Source organism: Carassius gibelio, chromosome B17 (genome assembly GCF_023724105.1).
Source record: "Carassius gibelio isolate Cgi1373 ecotype wild population from Czech Republic chromosome B17, carGib1.2-hapl.c, whole genome shotgun sequence".
NCBI classification, from domain to species: Eukaryota; Metazoa; Chordata; class Actinopteri; order Cypriniformes; family Cyprinidae; genus Carassius; species Carassius gibelio.
The window spans coordinates 28,389,062-28,415,628 of NC_068412.1; the positions used below are offsets into that span (position 1 = coordinate 28,389,062).

At 35.2% G+C, this 26,567-nt stretch overlaps 2 protein-coding genes and 1 long non-coding RNA gene across 4 annotated transcripts; all 3 read right to left on the bottom strand.

Moving 5' to 3' along the window:
- Positions 1-1,606: 1,606 nt before the first annotated feature.
- gchfr (GTP cyclohydrolase I feedback regulator) lies at positions 1,607-4,952 on the bottom strand. Of its 2 annotated transcripts, none has more exons than XM_052580021.1 (3): positions 4,788-4,952; positions 3,788-3,882; positions 1,607-2,246 (listed from the first exon to the last, which is right to left on the bottom strand). In XM_052580021.1, the coding sequence occupies exons 1-3, from the start codon at positions 4,821-4,823 to the stop codon at positions 2,108-2,110; spliced, it is 270 nt and encodes an 89-aa protein (XP_052435981.1). In that variant the 5' UTR covers positions 4,824-4,952; the 3' UTR covers positions 1,607-2,107. The 2 variants fall into 2 exon arrangements, with proteins under 2 accessions (XP_052435981.1, XP_052435982.1); XM_052580022.1 differs by having other exon boundaries at positions 3,788-3,879; positions 4,788-4,936.
- A 3,924-nt stretch (positions 4,953-8,876) lies between these two features.
- LOC127975935 (uncharacterized) lies at positions 8,877-14,430 on the bottom strand. The gene is made up of 3 exons (XR_008157704.1): positions 14,224-14,430; positions 10,004-13,593; positions 8,877-9,722 (listed from the first exon to the last, which is right to left on the bottom strand). It is a non-coding gene; the product is annotated as an uncharacterized LOC127975935 (long non-coding RNA).
- A 9,715-nt stretch (positions 14,431-24,145) lies between these two features.
- Positions 24,146-26,410, bottom strand: LOC127976191 (cytochrome P450 1B1-like). The gene has a single exon (XM_052580448.1). It carries the CDS (start codon positions 26,212-26,214, stop codon positions 24,643-24,645), a length of 1,572 nt encoding a protein of 523 aa, XP_052436408.1. The 5' UTR covers positions 26,215-26,410; the 3' UTR covers positions 24,146-24,642.
- Between the last annotated feature and the right edge of the window lie 157 nt (positions 26,411-26,567).

Here is a 26,567-nt window from a genome sequence, read left to right on the forward strand (position 1 = left end):
AAAAAAAAAAAAAAAAAAAAACAACAATGTGGTTTAAAAATATATATATATATATATTTTTTTTTTTTTGGTTTCTAAGAGCATTTTATAATGCTATATTTTACTTAGATTATCGTCAGCCAATCCTGTGGCTTTAAGAGTCATTAGTCACATGACATTTACGGCTCAGCTGATTGGCTGTTGATGGCTGCAGGTAGTTATCATTCTTTCTTTGAGATGAGAGCGAAAGCCAGCGGATCTCAAGCTCATGGTGACAGCCCAAAATTAAATGTTACATTTTTCAGAAATGTTATTTATCTGGAACAATGTGCACATGAATCATGTAAAGGGCCGTCTGTCATCTCTGTCCTGCGTGTTCAGTGCACATCCATCACTGCAGGATTGTGTGGCGTGTGGCGTGTTCCTCACCATCAAACCGCTGCGACTCCAGTGAGACCCTTTTCTCAGAAGCCTTTTAAACCTTCACATGGTTCTGTTTACTTCTGTGGCCTTTTCTCTGATGTTCCTGGAAAGAAGCGTCCCGTTCGCATTACAGCACAGGAAACACAATTACAGCCGGCGTCCTGAAGAAGTGTCTTCACCCGGAGTCACCCCACAGAGGAAGAACTGGAACATTCCCTTCAAACATTACCTCATTTACAATTTCTTTTTCAAGTTTAGTTTTTGAAATGTAGCGAATTGGATTAGATTTTTTAAATTTAAAAAAATAAATTATATATATATATATATATATATATATATATATATATATATATATATATACACATATGTGTGTTTATATATATATATATATATATATATATATATATATATATATATATATATATATATATATTTTTTTTTTGATCAGTTTGATTTTTGAACCCATCATAGCTGGGTTATTATGTTAAAACTAAAATTAAAACCAATTAAAAGCATTTGTTAAAAAAATAAATACCTGAAAAAAAAAAAATAATAAAAAAAGAGATTTTCTATGAATCAAAAAATCAAATTTCTATGATTTAAAAAAATAAAATCAAAAACTGTACATATAAATTTAAAACACTAACTACTAAAAATTACAATAATACAACAAAACTACTAAGATGTCAACTAAAGTTAAAGTAAAATAAATACATTTAATTAAAAAAAAAAAAAAAATCCAATTTGATTTTTGGCCCTTTATACAGTAGCTGGGTTATTATGGTTAACAAAGTAAAACCATTAAAAAATAATAATATGGCTTTTTCAGTTAGTTGCATTTATCATTTTTATTTAGTTTTAACTTGATGTGCTAAAACAATTACACCTGAAATAAAAATGAATAAAAACTATATTGACCTATTTAAAACAAAAACAAGTACTTAATGACAAAAAAAAGCATAAAATCATAATAACATTTAAATAAAAGGACAACATAAACAAAAATTTAAATAGAGGTTAATAAAATTACATAGACACATTAAAAACCTTTAAATAACTAAACTTTAAATGCAAAACAAAAATAAAAACTATAAAAATATCTTAATGATACTAAAGTAACACTGTGTAGCTAAATACTATACGATCAGATTAGGCTTGAATATTTGCATCTTTGAATCACAAACATGCAGCACTTTTAAACCCCTTTGAAAAGATCATACTTTTTATTTTATTGTTAATTACATCTTGTCACACACATACAGAAACAATTTTAATATATCAGAGTTCAGTACAGACAAAATATATGTTCACGTACAAACACTGTAAACAACTGTTCAGAACTGATTTTGAGCTACAACAGGATTTTAAAAACTGATGTTTCATCGCAAAGCATTTATTTATTCAAGATAACGTCAAAGTCAACACTACAGATGCAACATAACAGAATAATGTTTCTTATGATGTTCCTTAATTAAATTGTTTATATTACTACAATCACTAAACAAAACCTACTTTCCCGTCATATAAAAGTGTTAACAAAAAGCTAAATCCATAAATCAGAGAAAGCACATTGATGATAATATTGCTAATTGAGACAGATGTTTTGATTTTAATAACCTCACACATGATAGTTTCTGAGATCTCTTGATTAATACCCTTCTTCGCCTCATTTACCATGTTTACCTGCAGTACACGAGCCACAGAGTCACAGCGAGTCACTCGTCTCTTTATAGAGACACCAGACCAGCGTCTGACCGACTCCTGTCATGCTGACCACTCTGAACCCAATCTGTTCCAGTTTGTCCAAGACGAGTCTCGGCGGTTCGTCCACGTGATACTCGGAGCTGTGACACACACAGATATCACCAATGATTTAGTTAAAGATGAGCTTCTGTATGGAGTCAAGTTAAGGCCAAATTTATTTGCGCATTGAGAAAAAAATAAATGTGCTTTTGCAAACAAAAATAATCGCAAAAGTAAATGAAAGTATTATGAAAAAATAAAAGTGCTTTTTGCAAACAAAAATAATTGGAAAAGTAAATGAAAGTATTATGAAAAAATAAAAGTGCTTTTTGCAAACAAAAATAATTGGAAAAGTAAATGAAAGTATTGTAAAAAAAAAAATTGCTTTTGCAAACAAAAATGAATAATTGCAAAAGTAAATCAAAGTTTTGTAAAAAAAAAAATGCTTTTTGCAAACAAAAATAAATAATTAAAAAAGTAAATAAAAGTATTATGAAAAAATAAATGTGCTTTTGCAAACAAAAATAAAGAAATGCTAAAGAAAAATAAATGACTGAGAAAAAAATATATGTGCTTTTTGCAAACAAATATAATTTCTAAAGAAAATAGAAATATTGAGAAAAGATTAAATGAGCTTTTAAGCAAACAAAAACTAAAAAAAAAATTGCAAAAGAAAATGAAATTATTACAAGAAAAAAGTAAGTTTTGCAAACCAAAATAAAAAACTAAAATATAAAATGAAACATAACATTTTTTTTCATGGCCATAGCTTCTGATATAATTTCAACACTGTTTTTATTTTGTGTTTCGATCAAGTGTGAGCTTACAATACTTTTCTTTGTGTCCCTGTCGTGAGCTCACACTCGAATGAAAAACAAAATAAAAGCGGCGTTGCAAATAAATTAGAAGCTACGATGGAAAATATGTGTTGTGGAATCATTGATTTTCCTCTTTTTAATTCTTTTTATATTTTTTTCATTTTCCTTTGCAGAGCTTTATTTTCTTTTGCAATACTTAAATTTCTTTAGCAAATATATTCAGACTCCATAGTGTTTGCTAATCCAAGTTTTTTTCTAATTTTGTGCTAGTGATGCATTTTGTATGATTTCTGTTTTTAAGAATCATTTCTCTGTCGAAGAAATCTTGTATTAATCTTTAATCATCACAAACACATGATTCCTGTCCGAATCTGAGCCAGACTCTGATCAATTCTCGGCCCATTTTCACTTGCATGACATTATTTGATGACTAATCCTGATTTCAAGGTTAGAATTATAGCTAATGACAGAAGAAAATGTTTTCTGCTTCATCTGTTCCAAACTGTGAAAAAGCTCATGTGTATAGTTCTTTTAATGGAGTATTTAAACATATACAGTTTTTTACATATTAAAAGTTTAACGATGCACTTTAAATAGTTCAGAGAGAAGCCTGTGATTTTTCTGCTAGTATTATTTTGAGAAGTGCATGAAAGCTGATGCATATACAATTTAAAATTCTATCTATTTAAAACGCTATCGGTTATTTTAAAATTCAGCATCATATTAAGCATTTTTGGCAAATCAGCAAAACGGGAAGCTAATGTCTTGGCTTTAACTCATTAGTCTGAAAATAACTACAGCACATCAGGTTACCAAACACTTACAAGTTGTTTCCCAGCATGGTTGTTTTCCGGGCTCCGAGGTAGTTCATGATGGATGGATCGGAATATTCGTCACCGACCATTGTGGGCCCCGTCTCCTGAAAACAAGCGCGGTTTGACCACTTAATATGATCTTATCTTCCTTTTCAACACTAGAACTGTGCTTTTATCACTGCAAATGTCTTTTGTTAAGTGTTTCTTTTTAATGTTTGTTTCTTAATCAAATTTAGGAGAAATGTAGCACTGCATCAGTGTCTCATCAATGGATGCTCTGCAGTGAATGGGTGCCGACAGAATGAGAGTCTGATAAAAACATCACAATAATCCATCAGTGAACATCTGGAGAAGACTAAACCTGAAACAAATCCAGCATTAAGATGCTTTTAACTAAAATGCATAGAGTCTATAATCCATAATAACACTTCCTCCAGTGAAAACGTGTTCTGGTCTGAATCAGGAGAGAAATCTGCACAGATCAAGCAGCGTTTAAACAGCTCTAAACATTTTCCAGATGTTAAATGATGGACTGGAGTGCTGTGGATTATTGTAATGTTTTCATCAGCTGTTTGGACTTTCATTCTGATGGCACCCATTCATCTAGACAACATTTCGGATGGCATGAGGGTGAGCACATATTACTTTTTGGCTAAACTATTCCTTTAAGTATGACTCTAGTATAGTGTATGCTGTGGCTTGAATCAATGATTCACTTTCACTTTATGCTCCAGGTCACACAGACAGGTGCACGAGCGACACACGCACGAAATGCAAACATTAGACTTCCTCGTTTGAATAGAATGATTATCATCACAAATCATTAAAAGTATAGAACACACATCATGTCAAAATATGTTTTCTGCGTAGGCGGGTTACTAATGGAACATCAACAACTCCAATGCAGCATGCATGCACCTGTAATCCTCTGATGCATCATAATAACATAATCACTGCTGTGCATGACGCTCAGATCTGCGCTCGCTTCAGTCTCGTGCTTCATACGCACCAGTCTGATCTGTGTGCTGATGAGGATGTACGGCATCCCGGCGCAGAACGGGCAACTTTCCAGCGGAATATCGAGGAGGGTCTCGGATGCGTCGCGTCTGTCTCCGCGCTGCGCTCGGCTCGTGTGCGCGCTCGCGCTGGAATGCGGAAACGCCCACCGCGCTCCACCAATCAGCGACTGTGAGCCGCTGGCGGAATGCGGAAACGCCCACCGCGCTCCACCAATCAGCGACTGTGAGCCGCTGGCGGAATGCGGAAACGCCCACCGCGCTCCTCCAATCAGCGTCCAGATGATGTAGGATATTATGTCAGATCATTGTTATGCATTAAAATTTTACATAATTAAATATGATGGATGATAGAAGTTATTAAAAGTGTATTTCTGAACTTTCAAAACGTCCACCTCTTTAAATAATTTACAACCGTTTATTTTATTTTTCGAATGTTGAGGCAACATATTCCATGTTACTATGTTGCAAACTGTGGGAGCTTTAACGCTACTTTGTAACATTAAAGTTAATTCGAATGTTCCCTGAACGTTCTGAAACAATGATGTCAGAAGAACGTCCAACTAGGAAAAAAGTTCCAAGAATGATAATTTGTGCTTATATTTTGAGAACATTATTAAAGACCAGACTACTTTGAACGAATATATGTTAATGTTAATAGAAGAAATTGTGTTCATAACCTTGAGAGAATGATAGATTCTTCCTCGGGATATAATCTGAGTTACTGATTCGTTTCTATGTAATAAAAAAGGATCAGTTTAACAAACTCAACACAAGTGCATCATTTTCCTCTCAGTTCTCACAGAGACGAGAGATTTGACATGAAAGCTGCAGATGGGGAAAACAGTTTTAAACCGCAGACCTGTCAAGTAAACTTCAGGTTTAATGATTATATAATCTGGTTTATTAATCTTAAAGCCCTGACCAGACCATCCAAAATGAACCCATTCATTAAAAAGCTATTTCATTAGTGCATAGAGAATATTAGCTTGTGATATTAGCTGTTATTGATCTGAACACACTCGGATATTAAGTTTGCTAATTTGCAAGGTTCATGCTCATATTACAGTGTCTTTGATTTCTCTTCAACCTTGGTGGTTGGACTTTCATTTCCTTACGGCAGAATTGCTAATTTCCTTCTATAAGCAGTTGTAATCATTGTAAAACGAGGTTGTAGTCTCTCAGAGTGCTGAGGAAATGAAGTCCCAACAGCAGCAGGAGCTCGATAACATCAGTAATAACCGCAGTTAAACACGCGGATCTCAGAGCCTTCATCTGTTCTGGATTTACATGAGCTCTGATCAGTGTGATACTGGAACACCCTTTACACCTGCAGCCCTGTCCGCATTACACTGCAACGTCAGTTAAGACACTGGATACTTCTACTAAACACTACATGATTCACTCGGTGCTGGTTTGGAAAAATAATTTGTGAAAAAAAAAAGGTAATTGCAACTTTTTTTGTCTAACAATTTGGACTTTCTACAAACATTTTTTTTTTTTAAGTCATCTCACAACAGGATTTTTTTCTTGTAATTCTAAGTTTATTTCTCACAATTCTGACTTTTTTTCTTGTAATTCTGAACTTATCACAATTCTGACAATTTTTTGTGTAATTCTGAATCTATTTCTCACAACTCTGACTTTCTTGTAGCTCTAAGTTTATTTTTCACAAATGTTAGTTAATTTTTTGTAATTCGAGTATATTTGTAGCAATTCTGACTTTTCTTGTAATTCTGAGTTTATTTCTTGCAGTGGTGACTTTTCTGATGTTGTTGTTGTTGTTATTCTTTCTAGCAATTCTCACTTTTTTCCTCTGAATTCAAAGTTAAAATCTTTCAATTCTTAATTTTGTTTTGTAATTATGAGTTTATTTCATGTAATTCTGACTTTTCTTGACAGTAATTACACTTTACGGAAGTGACTCCAGTTCAGTTAGAAGATCTTGCAATGCATTTTAAAGCAAAGTTGATTGTGTCTTCACATCTAAATGTAAGTAGATTAGCGCCAATAATTGTGTCCAGCGAGTATTCGAGAAGAACCTTTATTTCATAAAAGTCGACTTAGAATTAGAACTTAGAAGTTGCTTGAACATTTGAACGTTAAGTGTGTTATTCTGAAAAGATTTCTGCGCTGTAGCGTGCAGTGGGCGTGGCCTGTGGTTGATGAGGCAGCCAATCACTGAGCCTCTCTGATCAATAACATTAGTATTCTCAACACCTGGCAGCTGATCAGTTCTCTAAAAGCACACATGGATGGTTTGAGGTGTGGAAATGCTGTGTGAATGGAGTGTTGCTGCTGCATTTCCGTCCTCTTTAATTTAGCATTTTATCTCTTGATTTCCCCTTCATGTTTGTTTCTTTCTCTTTTTGTTTTGGCTCTTTCAGTTTCATTCTACATGTCTGTAATATGGAAACAGTGTAAAACATCCACCATATAAGAGTCAAATTCAAGCTTCAAATTTAGGGAACTCGATGTTAGAAGTTTTTTTTTCTTTTTTTGGGGCATGATTTATTGATAACTCTTATTAATGTTTTTGAGAGATGAACACGGTCTCAAATCCTTTCAGACAAAAAAGCCCAGCCCTGATTTTTACTGTCTCAGAATCAGGAATTTCATCTATCTGTTTTAATTATTCTCTCCTGAATTGAAAGGAAAACCGGCTATACACATTCTGAGGAAGGAAAGCGTCACATTTACTCATGTCGACTGATTTATTTACTGCATACACCGTTATAAAACGCACACTTTTAAGAAAATTGTCTTTTGAGGCTCATTTAGCTCTTTCGTGGACACTTAATAAACAAATTATGAATTACTGCAAAAGGATGTTACTCTTCAAAGCTATGCTTTGCCTTCAAAAATGTCTTTAAACTTGAAAATGTCATATCTAATTCAATGTTCTTTTTTTATGTGAAATATACTAGCACTGTCTGAGTGAAAATGTTGCATGGACTGACTTTGACTTTTACATGAAAGTTTTTGCCTCTGTGTTGTTTTCCTGTCAAACAAGAACAATAAATCTTTAAATCATGAACAAAACATCACTTTTTGTTGGTTAAAACAAGGAGGACCATTTTTTTGACTAAACATCACTTTTGGTTGTTTTTAGTTGGTTTATTCAGTATTTTATTGTAATCATTGCTCTGCAGTCTGTTTGCTGGAGCAGCTGAACGTGTCGAATCTCATGCATCTGAAACAGCAGCCAATGGCGTGACAACTTCATTACTTTTATATGTTCCTCGAGAGAGAACAAAGATAGAGCTGCCAAAAAACAAGTCAGACAGAACATATGCATTACAAAACCTCTTAAAAGTGCAGATATGTGTGCTGTATCATGCATGAGGCTTTAAACACTGCTCGTCTATATTTATCAAGATTTCGTTCAGTTTGAAGAAGCCGTTTTCTTCTGAACATTTTATTTGACGACTGCTGCTGGGAAGTGCATGCATTATCTCTTATTTCTTCAATGGATAATTTACAGCAGTGAGGAAAGAAACTGACATTGAACTGAGATTGATTTGATCTAGCAGTTTAACATTGATACCGTTTCTGTTTTACAATAAACGAACCGAATGCACCATTCTTAACGTTACACTGATGATGGACGCTGGTTTATTTCTTTAAAGAGACTCTGTTGTGGACATTTACATTCAGCAGATGCTTTTACAGTGTCATTTATATGTCATTTATATGTCGAAAATCACTAGAAATTGATCACACAAGAGCAACATTCTTGGTTGCATCCAAGAAAATAAGCAAAAACCAGTAAGACAGCAGTATTTTATCTTCTAGAAAAAAGCAGCAAGGTTTTTATGCAATGAAGCGTTTTACTTCAGCAGAAAGTGCCACACAATGAGTTTATATCAATGCTTTGTGTTTCATGTTACTAAATTAATGTTTATAGCCTGCAAATATTTCATGATAATTTACCAGATCATGTTAAATACAGTTTTAAGTCTTGAAGAAACAAGATTAATGATTATAATCATTGATTCGAGATAAGTTTGTAATCATTGCATCAAAAATCGAGTGAAACATTAAACCATGACTAACTTCAAAACAGTCAACACACCAAAATATTGGGTAAAACAGCCCATTTTATTTGTAAAGTCCAGTTTTAAATCGTTGAGTGCACTTTGACACTGAGAATCTGCGAGATGATTTTCCCAGTGAAGATGCTCAACTGTTTATACTTTAAGATTTTAATCTGTCAAAGCATCTTAAGGTTAATATGATGAAATGCACTTAAAGAGAGTAATTCATCTCATTTTTAACAAACATGCTCCTGGAAACATGGCGAAACAGGAAGCCTCCCGTCTGTGACGGTAAGTTATCGGTGAAGTTATCGTGAGCTAAAGCAGACTGATATGATTTCAAACACTTAAGTGAGGATGATGTAACTGTAGTCTACTGCTGTGGAGAAGAAGCATGTGTCTGAGGTCCTGTGAAGTTCTTGCTCTCTCTGCTCGTAAATCAAAAGCAGAGGCAGGAGCTGGAGAACGTGACTCCTGGAGGGATGCGGATCTTTACAGGATTATCGGCTCGGTGGATCCGCTCTAAAGCAAGCGCTAAATGATGCTTGATGCCATATACGATGTTGCCTATATCATCATCATCACTCAATTCATTGTTAATGATATAACCCAAATATTTGTTGTAGTACACACATTTAATACTTGCTCTGAAAAATAAAAACTTCTGTTCATCAGTTGGTACAAAATGCAATATTTCATGATAAAATGCAATGAAACTTACTTTCATACACACAAAGACAGAAGCCAGTTGCATTTTGTGAATCAGCATGTCACAAAGTGTAAGTTATGCATAGAAAGGGGTTTGTCTGCATCACAAAATATGTGAATGCAATGCATCATGACATGCTGTTTTAATATAGATGAAATCCTTGCGTACTTGAAATAGTCACTCTGCAAAAAAAAAAAAAAAAAAAAAAAACGTATATTTTTATTATTTGGTTATTATTTTATTACTTTGCATTATTATTCAGGTACTTTTAATTTGTACTTTTTTTAAAATCAAAGGTTCTTGTCTTTTGAGTTCAGAAAAAGAAAATGCATATGAGACCATCTCAGGGTCTGTTCTTCAGAGATCTGGGAAAACATTCCCATTTATCCATCTGGACAACAGCTCTTCTCTGCAGTTAAACTGGGATATGAAAAAGTATTTTATCATCCAAAAAAATCCACACCTTTAACCAGTGTTTTAGTCCAAAACTGGTCCATCTGAATTGCATCTGTATTTTTACTGGAACTGAAAATCTCCTGGAAGTTTCTTCTTTCCGTCTCGGTTTCAGACCACACGCAGCATTCATGGCTAAAGTTTTGTCAGTTTGAGTCTTTGAGTCCCAGCGGTCTAATCTGAGAACTCAAATTTAGTCAGCGTCAAAATGATTTGCATAAAGGCTTATTGTTTTTGTTTTTACTCTGTACAAAATGTCACCATTGCAAGTGACCCGATAGAGCCTCAAACGCGAAATCCATGAACAGAAACTCTTGAGCTGCTTAAGCTCTTTTTTATGTTGAGTCCTGAAATGTGTTCATAATACAATACGATAATTTGTCCATTTAAATGAATTTAATCCAATTTCAGAAATGACAAGAGACATAAAACATGCATGTTAACATGCACATAAAGGTATTTTTATAAAAAAAAAAAAAACGTAGGATTCAAGTGTTTACTTGCTTTTTTTTATTGACTGAATGGTTTCGAATCAAGCTCTATCAGATCGATGAAGGTTTTTCAGTCTGATTGCTCCATCAATCTGATTTATTAATTATGTCCATGCAAACATTGCTAGTCAGTTGCATTCTCAGTAATAGATTATATAACAAGAACTCTAGCTAACAAAAATACAGTTTTAAGAATATTTTGCTAACATTACAATCAAGCTATGAAAATATTATTCCAATTTTTCTTTTTCTTTTGGTATCTTCCAAACATTATTTTTCAAATGTATTAAGAACGTTTCTTCTCGGTTGTATGAACGTTCGAGGAACATTCCGTATGAGAATGTTACATTTGAATGTTCTCTCAACAGTTATATGTAAAGAATGTATCTTCTTGGTTATCCCAATGTAAGAGGAACATTCCATTCTAAATGTTACGAGAACGTTCTAATGATATTACTGACAAACGTTATTCAAACACCATTCTGAGAACATACAAATAAAATCATAAGGACATTCCGACTTAAAACATTGTTTCACGTACGTCTCCATCAAACATTGTGTATGGAAACATTCTGTAAGAGTTCTTCTAAACAGAACAGAAAGATCTGCCTGATAGTAGTCTTCAGATGATGTGTTTTATCATAAATGACGCTCTCAGTGTTAACAGCAGATAAATCTGTGCTAGAGGAGTGTTTCTTTGTAGAGATGTTGACTTGACTTCCAGGAAGACGAGAGGAGGATCAGTGTTTGACAGACAGAGATGTGTTTGAGATGGATGTGAGACGCTCGGCTCTGAGGGAGGTTTCCTCCATCGCTCATATTTATTAGCATGTTCTCTCTTCTGTCTCTAAAACTGATGAAGTGCAGGACGAGGAATGTGTTTAAATGTCTCTCTCACACACACACACCTATTTCTGCTTGCTTCTGAAGGATGCAAATAATTTTAGATGCATAACAGTTACTGTACATATAGCATAGTATATATTGCCTGTTTATATAGTGCCTGTATTATCACAAAGCTTTAAATATTAAGTAGGATAATATCCCAGCTAACAGAGAACGTTCTGGCAATGATCTCTAAAAGTTATGAACAAACATTCTTGCAGTAATTTTAATGGAATGTTTTTTTTTGGTAATGTTCTCAAAGCTCAAACATTTTATTTATGCAATGTAAAATATGTTTGTGCAACCAAGAAAAACCTTTCTAAAACATTTAACATGGGTGTTGCTCAGAGGACATCTAGAAATAACATTTTTATAACTTGATAAGAGTGTTAGCAAAACATTCTTAGATTACATTTTTGTTAACTGTGAAATTATCTACAACTTTATCCATATGCATGCTGTATACTCGTATAAAATTATATACTAGTAAATCTTAACTGCCTATTTTTATTATTTTGCACAATGTAACTATATAATCGCCCAGCTCTTCATATTAAGTTGGAAATAGAAGTCTGTCAAACTTTATTATGTATAGTCACGCACTATTATGTATTCCATACAAACAATATTGCTTTAACATGAATAGTTACTATTAACAGGGAATGTTCTGAGTTACTTTTTTAAATACATAATGGACATTACTTTCTTTTCCCACACTGAAAAAAATTACTGTGATTTTAACAGTAAAAAAACTGTAAAAATGCTACAGTACAAACCTGGTAAACGTTTAACGGTAATTCCTGTAAAATTTCCTGGGAAAAAAATTTAACTGACGTTACCAGAATTGTAGCATTTCAAGTTTTGTTTGAATTTGATGTTTTTTCTTCGAAATAACCGTTTATTTTTATTTTTTCTTATCTGTTATGTTTATTAGGGTTGTATGTTACATTTAATGTTGTTAGATTAATGTTTATTGCATATTTCAGTTTAATGAGGCTCACCATGATGGTGTTTAGTGCTTGTGTGAATGACACTGTGCACCTTCTATATATTTTATTATTTAAAAACTGCTTGTGATGGGCTTTGTTTCATTACGAGACTTTCTTGTCACCATCTGCTTTTGGTGGATACCAGAGTATTACAAAGGTACAAAACAGATTTCAGTACTTCAGAAAGTTGGTATAACAATATTATATCTGTTAAACTATGGTATTTATCTGTAAATTTACCATATGTTACCGTTTTTTTACGGTATAAAACCGTTAAACCTAAAACGGTGTTATCATATTGTTTATGGGATAATTCAGGTTTTTATGGGATAATTGCGGGTTTTTTTACCGTATATTTTACAGAATATTTTTTACAGTGCATTTATTGACCCACAGCTCTCCGGTCTCAGTGTTGAAAGAAATTGTGAGTCCAGAGATGGAAGATTATTCATTTCACTTTGGTGTCACCAAAAACAGAACTTTAGGGTGTGTTGTTATTCAACATAAATAAGCAAGCCCAGCTCAAGTGGCTAAAATAACGCATTATCAAAATGCATCACTTTTAAAAGTAAATTTCCCCAGCACTGTTAGTTTGTTGACCATTTTTAAATGTCATAACTCGTTTCAGAACATTCCGAGAACATTCAAAAGTAACATTTAAATGTTAAAGTAGAATCAAACAATATTACTTCAATTTAACATGAACTGAATGAGTTGAGACTGATAATGCTGTCTCAGTGGCATCAAACTGATGATATTTCTGAAGGTTTAGCGAGCGCTCGTCCTCCACAGAGGAACTATTGTCCACTTGAAGTTGCTCAATCCCAGTGTGCAGTAACTGGAGGTCTCGTCAGTGCTAAGGTTCTCAGTGACGCCCCTCGTCTCCGCGGCTGCATGCGCTCAGTCACGTATCCCTCCAGCCCTCGGGGGACAAACCTCCAGACCTCCATGTTGCTTAAAACTGTGTGTCTTGGCAGTAAAGCGGTGCGCGGGCGACTGGATGTGTGTGTTTTGGAGCAGAAGATCTCACAGGTGTCCGATCGAGGACAGATCTGGACTGGGATTCGCTCTTTTCCCCGGATTACATCAAACTCTGTCATACGAGCTCATTATGCTTTGCTGAAGCGCATGGGATGTCCCAGCGGCCGAGGGTTTGACCTTTGACCTGGGACTGTTTGATTTGGCACTGGTCTGTGGAGTGACGGGTCGCCTTGAGCAATGGGCTGATGGTTTTCCTGGCATATGATGCATACAAACACGAGAGAATCAAGAGAATAGAGAGGAAATATAATACTGGAATATTGTATATAGTTGAATAAAGTTGTGAAAAATTATTGGCTGTGTTTTAATTAAAATAGCTCTATTGAATATCTTTTTTACTAGAAATTTCCATTTGAAAACCAATTTCTGAATTGCTAAACCAAATTTTTGAGTGTACTAAAATTGTATGTGAAAATTTTTTAAATAGTAATTAACCTCACTTCAATGTGATTTCGACATCTGTTCATTTATTTTAGACTGTTCTGATATTTTACCAATTATTTTTTTGTTTTAATGTTGATTATAAAATGCATCACAGTTTCCACAGAAATATTGTGCAGCACAACTGTGTTCAACATTGATAATAATCAGAAATATTTCTCGATCAGTAAATCATCATATTATTCAGATTTCTGAAGATCATGTGACACTGAAGACTGGAGGAATGATGCTGAAAATACAGCGGAGCATCACAGAAATAAATTACACTTTAACACAGAATCACACAGAGAACAGATGTTTTGCATTAGAATAATATATCACTGTTTTTACTGTATTTTTGATCAAATAAATGCAGCCTTAGTGAGTGAAACTTAAAATCTTACCATCATGATCAAACTTCTGCGCAGTAAAGTGCACTCACTGCAAAAACAGTACGTGTTCCCCCACAGTCTCGTTTTGTTGTGGTCCAGTGGGAAAATTGTCCTGAAAATTGGCTTGTTAGATGATTGTTGTTCTATTCACTTGTGTAAATACCCAGACACGAACTCTTAACTCTTTACATGCTGACCTCAATACACTGTGCAGCTCAACAAAACGTGCCCTGAACAGAGACGCATGCAATGACATCATCACTCGACCCGCTTTATATTAGGTGAGCCACTTTGAATAAAGTTTTTGTAATAATAAACTTTAATATTTTATGTATATTTGATTAAATGCACAAGATCTGTCTCTCTTTCATCTTGGTTGTTAGCTTGACAGCGTTATTGCCCATGCAATTGCTGGATTTCTGGTATTTCAGGTATATTTCCTATTGTAAATATATCAAAACTTAATGTTTGATTAGTAATATGCATTGCTAAGAACTTCATTTGAACAACTTTAAAGATGATTTTCTCAATATTTAGATTTTTTGCTCCCTCAGATTCCAGATTTTCAAATAGTTCAATGGAGAGATGATTTATTCAGCTTTCCGATGATGTAGAAATCTTAGTAAAAAAAAAAAAAGAAAAAAAAGCTAAGTCTGGACACTATGCAGAACATTTATGAAATAAGGTTTTCATAATTCAATCAGAACATTCTCGAGCTGCATCAGAACAGCTGATTTCAGAACAAATTCTCTCCAAACAAATGTGTTTAATTATGGCTCGGTGATGTAGCCTGCACTCTGTCAGTCGTGTACATTTCCCAGATAATGTGCACGTTTTCATGTTGCTAAAAAAATAGCAATGCAGAACATGCACCGCAACAAAACACAATGCAGCTATTGCCAGCGTTCCCAGGAGCTTTCACGAGAGCGAGCCCACACAGTTTATTTGTACTGGCAGCAAGAACGCGCACTACCTAGGGGGTGGAGAACCTCCTCGCCCCCCAGAAACCCATTTGGATGGAGACTTGATGGGGCCTTGACGGTTGGGGAGTCAGCCAGAGTGCAGGCCTCTTTTAATGGTCTCACGGCGGAGGCACGCTCCCAGCTCTGAGAATTGGAGCAGACACACCGGCTCCTGTCTTAGCAGCTTTCACTCGCTGCGGTGGGTTTGATACGAGTGTCTCGTTAGCCGTCTCGGACACCTGCCCTCATCACGACGAACCTCGCATCCTAACCACAACTGAAGCCCCTCATCATTTAGTGAATGACCTAATACTAGAGTCGATCGGTGACGTCAAGACAGAGTTTCTGACTTTTTAAGACCTTTAAATGAGTTGCATTATAAAAAATAAAAAAAAATCCTACATATTTCCAATACTTAACTCTTTCCCTGCCAATCACAGAATTTTCCAGGTTTCCGTGTTTACATTGTTATTCGTTAGGGGGCGCTGTTTCGTATCTCCTAAATGAGTCTAAAAAGTGCTGATCAAAAACACAGACAAGGAAGACACAGAAACGAGTGATCTCATATGCATATGAAAAATAATTTGATCATCAACACTAACCACATTAAAGTTGTTTTACAAATTTTAAGACCTTCAGTAACACTGCAAGAAGAAAATTGCTTGGTTTGATTATTCTGTAAGGTGTTAACTTAATTTGTCTTAAAATAGAATTAGACCAAATTTCCAAATTCAGATTTTTTCTTTTATTTTTAAATACACTGTAAAAAAAAATTTTGTGCTGAATTGGAAAAAAAAGTGTTAGATAGATAGATAGATGAAGCAATTTTTTTTTACCATTTTTAATATAGCATAAAATGTCAAATGTTGACCTCCAAAGTCTATTACAGAACTATGGAATTAATCTAACAATAACTAATTTCATTAAGCTTTGGTATATGCAAATCTGAGCACAGTTTGAGACTTTTGAGATCTTTATTGAAACTAAACTAAATTTGAGATCTTTACTGAGACTAAAAGTCTCCATTGGGAGGCTAAAAATGAATGCAGACAATAATAGCTTACATCATTTAATGAGATCTGTGACTTTTGTAGATTTTGGCATTTTGGCAAATCTGAACATGTTTTGAGACTTTTCTGAGATTTACTTTTTGACCCTCAAGAAAATCATCTAAGAAGCATGAAAATTTAATCTCAGTTGAGATCGTAAAGATGTTGTCTGTACCTTCTTTCCTCTGGGATGTCAGTGTTTGTGTGTGAGGGATAATAATTCACACCTATTAGAACTGAAAGCTCACAAATCCTTCTCAAACAATCTGCTCTTCTGGCATGTTACAGATCTGAGTTTCTGCCAGATATCACGTTTCCCTCAGCTGGCAGGTTCTTCAAGTGAAATATCACTCCACATTTCTAAAAGCTAAACATTCTCTTAACACCAGTCGTCCGTTAGAGTAATGACAGTAGCTTTGTAATTAACTTCACATCACATTCCAAAATGAGTAGATTAAGCTGTTTGGGCTTCATCTGAACTTTCTCTGTAACTTTTGAAACGCTGCAGCTTTCTAAATATTCAATATTACCTGTCCATATGGTGAAAACATCAAGTTACATGTATGTTCAAGTCATAACATGTACACGTTAAATAATCTTTATATGCTGAGTGAAACTGATGAGCATAATTCTATGTCCAATGAATTTTGCTTAATTCTCCGATGATTAAAAGCCCAGGTAACAGATTTAGGTTGTAAATATGTTGTGGGAACATTGTTTTAAAATGTTTCTAAAATCTTGACATTTAATCATTTAGCAGACGCTTTTATCCAAAATGACTTACAAAAGTCCAGTTTTCTTGTCGTGATTATAATGTTATTTAAAGGTTACAAAAACATTTTTTGCAACATTTCTATTAAGTTTATTTTCACCCAAATTATAATGTTGTTTGATTATTTATTTTTAATATACAATAAATGTCAAGTTTTCTTTCAGTGAGTAGAATGTTGTTTAAAGGTTACAAAAACGTTTCAATGTTCTACAAAATTTATTTTTTCCCAAAATATAACTTTTTAAAAGACCATATTATAAGAACTTTAAAAAATTCCAGTTTTCTTGACGTGATTACAATGTTATTCAAAGATTACAAAAATATTTCTTAGAATGACTATCAAGTAAGAACAAAATCATAATAATTTCCCCGAAAATGTTGATTTCAGAATGTTCTCTCAACATAATAACTAATATATGATAGACATTCTGATAACGTTATAAGAACATTCTGAGAACATTACTTTTAGTGCATTTTGTCCTAACAGTTATAAAAATCATTAGAAAATGTTGTGAGAATGTTCCCTATTAGCTAGGTATGGTTTATATCACAAAAGACTTATGTAACTAGGACTTCCACAAAAAAGTTTGATTGCAATATAATCTGTTAATAGTTGTTAATAGTGTTCACTGTCTGTTTGATTACATGACTTGAACTAACTGCATGATTTTTAATATACATTTCTGCCATATGGACATCAACTTGAGATAGTCACCACTGATAAGCTTTTACTAAATATAATATAGAAACTTTAATTGTCTGTAAAGCAGCTTTTAAATTAATAATTATTTCATTAACTGATGTTATATTAAAAAATCAATATTCTAGTACTAATATCCATTTTAAACATTGCAATGCACTGATGACCACAAAAAACGGATAGTGATGATAAAGTCACTTGATTAACCAAAGCTCATCACAAACAGCTTTTCTACGAGCTGAGGAGGGCAATACTTATATCCATACTTATATCCAACGTGGACAGTGTAATTCATGCAAACACTAACCCCCATAATGATGACTCATAATACTGAAATAATGCAATAACATTAACTTAACAACATTAGATGTAAGATAAAACCATAATGTAAACAACTGATTAAAAAAAAGAACAGCAAAATGTGAAGTGTCATGAAGTGAATTCTGGGAGTTTCAATTTACATTTTTTCACTTTAAATTATACAATGACTTTCTTTTTCACTTTGAAAAACCATATTTTTAACAGTATTTTAAATTGTATTATTTATTCACCGCGTATAGAATGGAAACTTTCTATTAACCAATTAACAGTTTTTTGCTATAGCAGTCTTTTACTGTTCAAATCACAATAATTTATTTTTTTTTAAAAATTTTTGGTAAATATGAAGCTTTGCCTGTCCTGTGCAGTCTAAATGAACAGAGCTATTTGAAACGGTTGAAATAAGTGAAAAAGGAGTGAAATGACTGTCTGTGTCAGATGTGATGTTTTCAGGCTGTGTAAACCATGTCTCTGAAACATTGTGTTTGTCAGGTCATTCCCTTAAACACCCTTCATCCTCACGCTGTTATTCTTTACTATCCCCTCCTCCGTTTGGGATCTATGGATCTTCTGCAACCTTTCACAAATTTCCTGGGCCTCTCTGTAACGGGTTGAGTCCTGCCACTGTATGTGTCGCATGAGATATATTGCACAGTTGATATAATTCATGCATTTTTCTTTTTTTTTCAAATAAATTGTTTAATTTTTAAACAAATAGCCTCATAATGCCTCTTCATTTAATCTCTCCAAGAGTCACAGTCAGTTATTACTGTGACTTAAATAATCCTTGAACAATGTGGTCACTCTTATGATTTATATATAGAATCTGAATTAAATATAAACCGTTTGTAAATAAAACCCTTTATAGGAGTAAATAAGTGAGTGTAAATTTATACATAGACATTTATGCTCAAATTATAAACATCACATTTAAATAATGTTATTATATTAATTTCCTTACAATTAGTAAAAATAATATAAAAATAAATACAATAAATAAAAACAATCAAAATAAAATACTTACAATTTTTTTTTATATTTTATGTGATTATCTGCAAGTCATCTGACCATTAACCAACATCAGAGAGTCTTGAATTAAATGTAAGAAAATATTTTCTTTAAGAGAATATTTGAGAGGGATGCGGCTGACAAAAAGTTGGGGAATTCATGTTTGCCAAAAAAGCCACATCAAAAGCAGCTTAATTGCTTATTTTGAAGATAGAGGCAAATCTTCAAAGATGCTGTAAAGACAAATGGGTCAAGGAAAACAAAAGAAAACATAATTGCTAGCATAAGAGGCCGAAAAAAGATAAATCACAGTGAATGTGGCATTTATGATGGTAAGAAAGTGTCAACAGTTTCTTAAATTTATTGCTTGAAAGTCTACAAGTGTGCAACGTCATATTTTCTTTTAATTTAAGAGTTATGTTCAGGCCCACATGAAATCTGCACCTGCAAAGAAACGTATAAAAATAAACCTTTGCATGTTCAATAAAAACTTTGGCTGACTTTGATGCAAATGCAAAAAATAAAGATATATCTACAGGTTCGGACTGCATGGGCCAGAATGAATCCATGGTCCTGAACACACACACATCATAACTGTAATAAAATACATTCTCGTTTTTATTTTATGAGGTGGGATTGATCGTTGAATATTGATGTCAGTCCTGAGACAATTCCGGTGATTTCCCATCTCCATGTTTCCTACTCCCAGTCAGATTTTCTTGGTGTGCTTTCTTGTTTGTCACTTGCTGATGTAATACTGTGGAGAGAAATTATTTTATGTTCCATGTGAATCAAGCTATCATCCGCATATTACTTTTCCAGATGAGCTTAACCACGATTCCAGGAACGGCCCGAGTCTGAAGAACATCCCTTATGTGCTTGGAGAGTTGTGTTCTTGTTTACTGAGTGTGTGTGTGTGTGCTTCTCATGAATGGAAAGCTTTGAATTGCTGTGGTAATGGAATCCCATTGCCTGGTTATTCCAGTTACTGTGAGTAGCGTGTGAGTTTGAGCAAAGTTGGCTACAACTAATTTTCTCTCACTTTCTCATGCAGAGTGCTTCTTGAGTGCTTTTGCTTTAGGGCCCAGATTTTACAGTGCACTGGACACCAATTATTTCTTGTACAAAAATAATGATCAAACATTGAAGTTTATTAACCACATTGGCCCCAAAATGGTGAAATTATAAGTCTAGCATGTTTATTTATTTAATTTTTTATATGTCCCTTGAATTTTCATGGTCATGCATTTGGCAGCCATTTTTGGTAGACACCTTTTTTGCAAAGTTTTAGACCTTTTTAGTGACTTCTTTTCTTTAAAACAGCACCCAGTGACTTTTTGGATTGTTGTCTTTAAACTTATGTGAGTAAATGGTGATTTGTGAGATGTTTTTAATCAAAGAGACTTACAAAAGCAGTCATGTAGTCTTCATGGGGCATATTTCAGGATCACTTGTTTTATTTTCTGACACCAGAAATGGAAAAATATGTAAATGATAAAGCTCTATTGGGAATTTGGCTCTCTTGAAATACAGCTTGTGAGCTCTGAGAATAGGAGAGAAGCAAACTGGACAACATGCAAATATGATGCTGTAATGTCATGAATATGCTAATTAGGACATGGTGCCTTCTTGAAACATTTATCTGACTTTTTGAACAGGCTTTAGCTTTAGACTTTCCATTGGGAGTATTTGGCGAAACATGGACATTTTACTGTTTTTAGAATATACCTTTCAAATAAAGTTAGATTTGGGGTGAAAAAAGTTAGAAGAGTGTAAGAAAGTTTTTTTTTAACCTTTTTAAATAATGTTATAAACACTTCAAGTAAACTGGATGTTTCAACATTTTAGAAACATTTCTAAACAAAGTTCTAAACATGTTCATAACTAAATTTGTTACCTGGGCATCGGTCAAACTTTGCATTCATTTGGTATTACGATACTATACATTGAGCAGATGAGCAAAAATAATGAATGCATCATGATAACTCATTATATTTGCATTCAACATTTTCCTTCTGTCCAGATATGCAATTTTTTGGGGTCTTGAACCAACTGGTCTAACTATCTGAGAGGGCTTAATACAGATATGCATAAAAGTACATGATCAGAACCACCAGAACAAACCCACTAATTGACTAGTTGGTTGATGGACATATTCTGGACTGAGTCATATATGTTTGTAATTGCAGAAATGGCTTTAGCTGTAATGTTGTAAAGCCAATGAGAGATTTTTGAAGCAATGTGCAGTTGATTTGTTTGTAGTCTGGGGAATTTCACTGTTAAGCTGTATGAAGAACTCAGTCCGTCTGTGACTGTTATTGGTCTTCAGTCTCTCTTTCACATAAACCCTGTTTGCTCGAGGGCCTACAGGTAAGAGATGCGTGTGAACGGACACTTTTCATGCCTGTATGTTTGTTTATGAGTGCGTGTTTGTGCATTTATGAGCTCCTGCTCCTTCATGACACGGAAAAACATTTAAACTACATTCTTGCAAACATTAAGATTAGAGACACGGCCTTCAGTCACTGTTTTTGCACTGCCATCAATTGGATTTGGATTTTTAGGCAGGGTTCATTGGTGCCCCATTAAATTTTCAACTAGTTGAAAAATGTACATTGTTGTGGAAAGTTAAAAGTAATGCATTACAATGTTGTGTTACTTCCCAAAAAAGTAACTAATTGTAATTGTCCTTTTTGAAAACTTGGGCAGGGCTTACTTGTTTGTTTTTAATCAGTTTTTGTGCAATTGAGATGAACAAGTTTCTAGGCAAATATAAAGTATTGCATCACTTTACTGGTTACTTGAAAGATCAGTAACTAAATGACCCACAACACTGACTAAAAAGTTAGTTTTTAGAATGTGAATATTTCCCGGTGAGATCTTGCAAAAACAATGATCACAACACCGTGCACTCTAGTTTTGATTGACTTAACAAGCACAAATGTAATGTTCACACATTTTCCAGAAGTCACCTATGTCTTACACCATCTCTGCTCTGGTTTAAATCAGTTTAAGTGTGTATTTTGGCTTTCTAAATCAGGGAAAACTCTAAAATGTAGATGATTCCCAGAAAGTTGCTTTATCTGCCTCCTGCAGCTCCAAGTAATTGCATACTATTGCACATCAATCTATTAAGCTGTCGGACTCATTGGCCGAAAAAGCCACTTCCCGTGGGAATTGCCTCATCATCTGTTAAGCGGAGGAGTGATTTAGGGAAACACGGATGTGTGATATTTCTCAGAACAGAAGTGTTGAGTCACTGGGTTTTGGCACAGAGTTCCCGCTGTTTTTGGCAAGCGTTTGCATGACTGGCATTGCTTCGCGCTACCAAAGATAGCTTTTCCAAGCTTGTCATATGCTGCCTTAAAGTCGTCTTAGGATGTTCCAGCTCACAAGTTCAGAAATTTTAATTAAGACGAGATGTTTATATACGAGATATTGGTCAGAATATATTGGATGTGGGGGAACATTTCATGTTTCTAGTATAATAAAATAATGAACAAAGCTTACGCACTAGGTGTTTTTGTATAGTTTTCTTCATTTATATTTTATTGTTCTTAAGCGAAGTTACACATGAGTATGTGACATAAATCATCTAAATATGCTGAGCTTTTGGCAAACTTTACAGCTTAATCAAAGGGTAATTTGGAAAATTGTAGGCTACTTTTAACATTCATAATAACGGCTTAAAATGATCTATCAATTAGCAGAACAGATTAAATGCTGATAAAATGAAACTGTAAGTCATAAGTATGTCATCTTTAAACCTTGAATACGATATGGTTTCTTACTGGTTGCTTTAAGTCCCTTAGTTGAAGAAAAACAAATGTTTGCACAAAAAAACAAGTGAGAATTTCACAGAATTCAATTAACTGTATTCCTAGTTGATATCAAACTGACTTGATACTGTTCACACCATAAGAACATGTTTTACACATTACTTTTTCTAGAGCTTTCTAACCATAAAGTTTGAGAAACAGTCTGTGTATATTCTATTTGAGCTTTTATTATGATGCTCGGCTCTGCAAGTGCAATAAATAATGCAAGTATGCTTTAAATATTACATGCAGTAGCAATTATAATAATTTGGATATGATAGATTTATATAATACGGGTTTCGTTAGTTCAGATGTCCATTTGCAGAGCATGTGAGCATGTAAAGACCAGATGCGGAGGGAGGATGTTTTCTCTGATTGATGGTTTGAAACGCAGCCATCAATGTTTTCATTTTTGTTTTTTTTTGTGCATTTCTGTCCAAAACAACACAATTGTTAGCTTCATATCATCTGCTGCGTGTTTGCATAAAGTGATTCTTATGAAACTTGTCAATCGTGCACAGCTCATGTTTCACCTCAAAACTTTATCCGTTGTTCTGGTTTAAACCGAAAGTATTGTAATGCGAAGTCTTTTTCTGTATTGAAAGAGAACAATCACCAGTTGTCTGGTTGCATCTATCAATGCAAAACAATGTTCCTCTTTATTTTGAGTTGAAATATGACCCTTCCGTGAGAGTCACTCATCTGTGTGTGAGGTCAAAACAGAGGTGAAAACATCTGATGGTACAATTTGTGTTTTTTTTTTTCGAAGCCGAACTCTCAGCGAATCTTGAGGCCAACGATGGGGGCATCCTGGAGAACGACCGTTTTTCAATGTTTTTCATTGGGGAGATTTATCAGAAAGACATGTCTCGTGAGTGTGCGTTTGCGTGTGTGGTTCGCAGTAAATCAAGGGCATGTACTGTGGCTACCCTGCGTGGCCCATAACACCCTGGCCCCCCTCCAGAGCGCTGCGGTGTCATGACAGGAAGCGAGAGAGGAAAGCAGCGTGTGTCTGCTATGAATTAACCAGTGTAAATGTAAGACTCCCTCTGAGACTCTGCAAAGTCTGATGTGGGCCGCAAAGCAGCTTTGCACGTTTTTATGCGTGTGTGTGAAAAGGTGCTACGGAAAAGTAAATTAGTAAATACATTTAGACCTCTAATTTACATGACCGACAAACAGCGTTTCATTAATATGCGTGTGTTTTTGTACAGAAAACCAGCAGATGTGGCCAGCAAAGCGTGACTGTATTTGGAGCAACTTAGTGAGCATGAATATAAATATTTAATTTAATGAAATACACACTGTTGTAGTCGACAATGCATTTTATTTACATCAATAAAAACAGTTTTAAGTCACATTCATGTATCATTTTTCAACATCAACTTTTTAAAAATGACAGGGTTTTGAAAACTTGTAGAAAAAAAAGGAATTTAGACATTTATCTTGCTTTTCCTTTATTTATTTATTAAAAGCAATTGCTCTTTTAATGACGAAGTTCATTTATATATATACGAAATTTTTTCAGAATAGTTTTTTTTAGAAAGTAGCAAATTTTAAAATAAATGTAAGCATAATATAAAAACTTGCTGACACCATTTTTATTCCTTTTGGCCCTTTTCCTTTAGTTACTCTTGATTACAAAACATTTCGATTTAGTCATACATTAATCTACACGTGTATATAGTGAACTATATTAATATACTATCTCTGAAGTTCAGTGTTGCTAAATATGAAGTACATACCTTATTCTGCATAGTGTAATATATCAGAGACAGTGGGTTTTGAAAGCACACACAGTCATTTATTCTTCATTAAATATGCTTCCTCTGGGTTTGGCAGAGATTTTATAATCAAATGGCTTTAGTGTTAACCCATAAGAGCAGTTTAAACTCAAGTCCTGTGATGGGTCGTTCTCAAAGGTTAGTTGGTGGATTAACATGGCAGAGAACAGAAAAACCTCCACTTTGGCGATTTGATCGCCAATGCATCGTCTCTTCCCGATAGAAAAGATCATCACGCTGTTGGTCAGGTCTTTATCCAGAGCTCCGGTCTCGTCCAGGAATCTCGACGGGTTGAAGACGTGAGGATCCTGCCACTTTTGAGGGTCGTGGTTGACGGACCATTGGTTGATGAACACCACGGTGTCTTTGGGGATGTGGAGACCTTCGATGGTGACGTCTGCGGTGGTGGAGTGTGGTATGGTGACGGGGACGAAGCTGGTGTAGCGCATGGTTTCGTAGATGAAGGCGTCCAGGTAGGTCAGGTTGCTCTTGTCTTCTATTGATGGGAGTCTGTCACGACCGACTACTTTATCAATCTGCTCTTGGAGTTTGGTTTGGATTGATGGGTATTTGACTAAAAGCAGAAGAATCCATTGCATGGCTGTGGACACCGTGTCTTGTCCTGCACCGATTAAATCAGTGACCGTAGACTCAACAAAGTCTTTAGTCAGCATGCTCTCTTTCCCGTGCTCAATTACGCCGATGATTGCATCGCTCATGTCACGGGTGACCGCAGGGTCGTACGTGTCTCTATGCTGCATCACTTTGTCCTTCACATAAGCGAAGAACTCTTCATTAAGGAGCTTGAAGTTTTGATAAACGCTTCGTACCGGATTGGGAAACGACTGCAGCCAAGGCATAACATCCACCAGGCTTCCAGCGCCAACAGTTTCGCCAAACTTATCCACTCTTTTCAGAAGAGTCCTAAACTCGGGATCGTCGTGGCCATAGCGTTTCCCAAAGCAGAGCGCGCAGATGACGTTTGCGGCGGCGACGGTGAATTCGTGCGAAGGATTGAAGTGTCGTCCGTCGGCGCCGAGCCTCAGAAACTTCTGGACCAGATCCATGGCTTCGCCAACAACGTGTTGTTCGAATGTGTGTTTAGTTTGAGTGTTAGCTAACGAGAATGCTCTTAAAGTGGATTGAGCTACTTTCCGATGCACCTTCCACTGTTTGCTGTAACTGCTGAACACCATGCTCCGACCGCCGGAGATCATCTGAAAAGACAGAAAGTTTGGCCTCCCGGCAAATTCAGTGCTGTGTTCAATGAGTGCCTTGCGTATAGCAGCGTCTCCATTCAGAACCACAATGTCGCTTCGCCCGAGTCTGATCTGGTAGACGTTTCCGTACTTCTTCGCCAGCTTGGAGAAGGTGATGTGTGGCATTTGTCCCAGCTGCATGGCGTTGCCCACTAAAGGCCATGCGAACGGGCCTGGAAGCCTCTTTTTGAGAGTGAGGTTCCTGACCCAGAAACAAGCCTCCAGACAGCAGAGGAAGATGAAAGATGCAATGAGTGCTGGCTGGATTTGTCCGCTCCATTCCTTAAGGATGCTACTGCCCTCCATGCCGAATTCTGTGTCTGAAATTGCCATCGTATTCTGAAGCTCTAAAGGTTTGTTTTTGTATAAATTGCAAGTGTTTTAGTAACTCCCCATCATGAATGCTGAGAAAGAAAGAATTTGAGAACCCTGCTGTTTTCTGCCCTCTCCGGCTGTGGGGTTACAGGAAGACGGGTCAGGGTTTGCGGAGCTGCGGTGTCTGTCCAGAGATGACCAGATTAGAAGAATGCAGATTTCAGCCTTGACACTGTGTTATATATCTCTGGAGTAGGAGGAGTTTGGGCCACAGGTTCGTTTTCTTTCCCCCCGACTCTTTCTGACTCTCCACCCATTACGGCCTGAGAGCAGAGGCCTGGACACACATTGGACTCCCAACATGTTCTTGA

Bases quoted from the DNA above. Each gene is read 5' to 3' on its own strand.
- gchfr (XM_052580021.1), bottom strand. From the start codon at position 4,823: ATGCCGTACATCCTCATCAGCACACAGATCAGACTG. The intron at 3,883-4,787 runs GTGCGTATGAAG...GCTTGTTTTCAG, and splicing joins TCAGCACACAGATCAGACTG to GAGACGGGGCCCACAATGGT. The intron at 2,247-3,787 runs GTAAGTGTTTGG...TGTGTGTCACAG, and splicing joins ACCATGCTGGGAAACAACTT to CTCCGAGTATCACGTGGACG.
- LOC127976191 (XM_052580448.1), bottom strand. From the start codon at position 26,214: ATGGCAATTTCAGACACAGAATTCGGCATGGAGGGCAGTAGCATCCTT.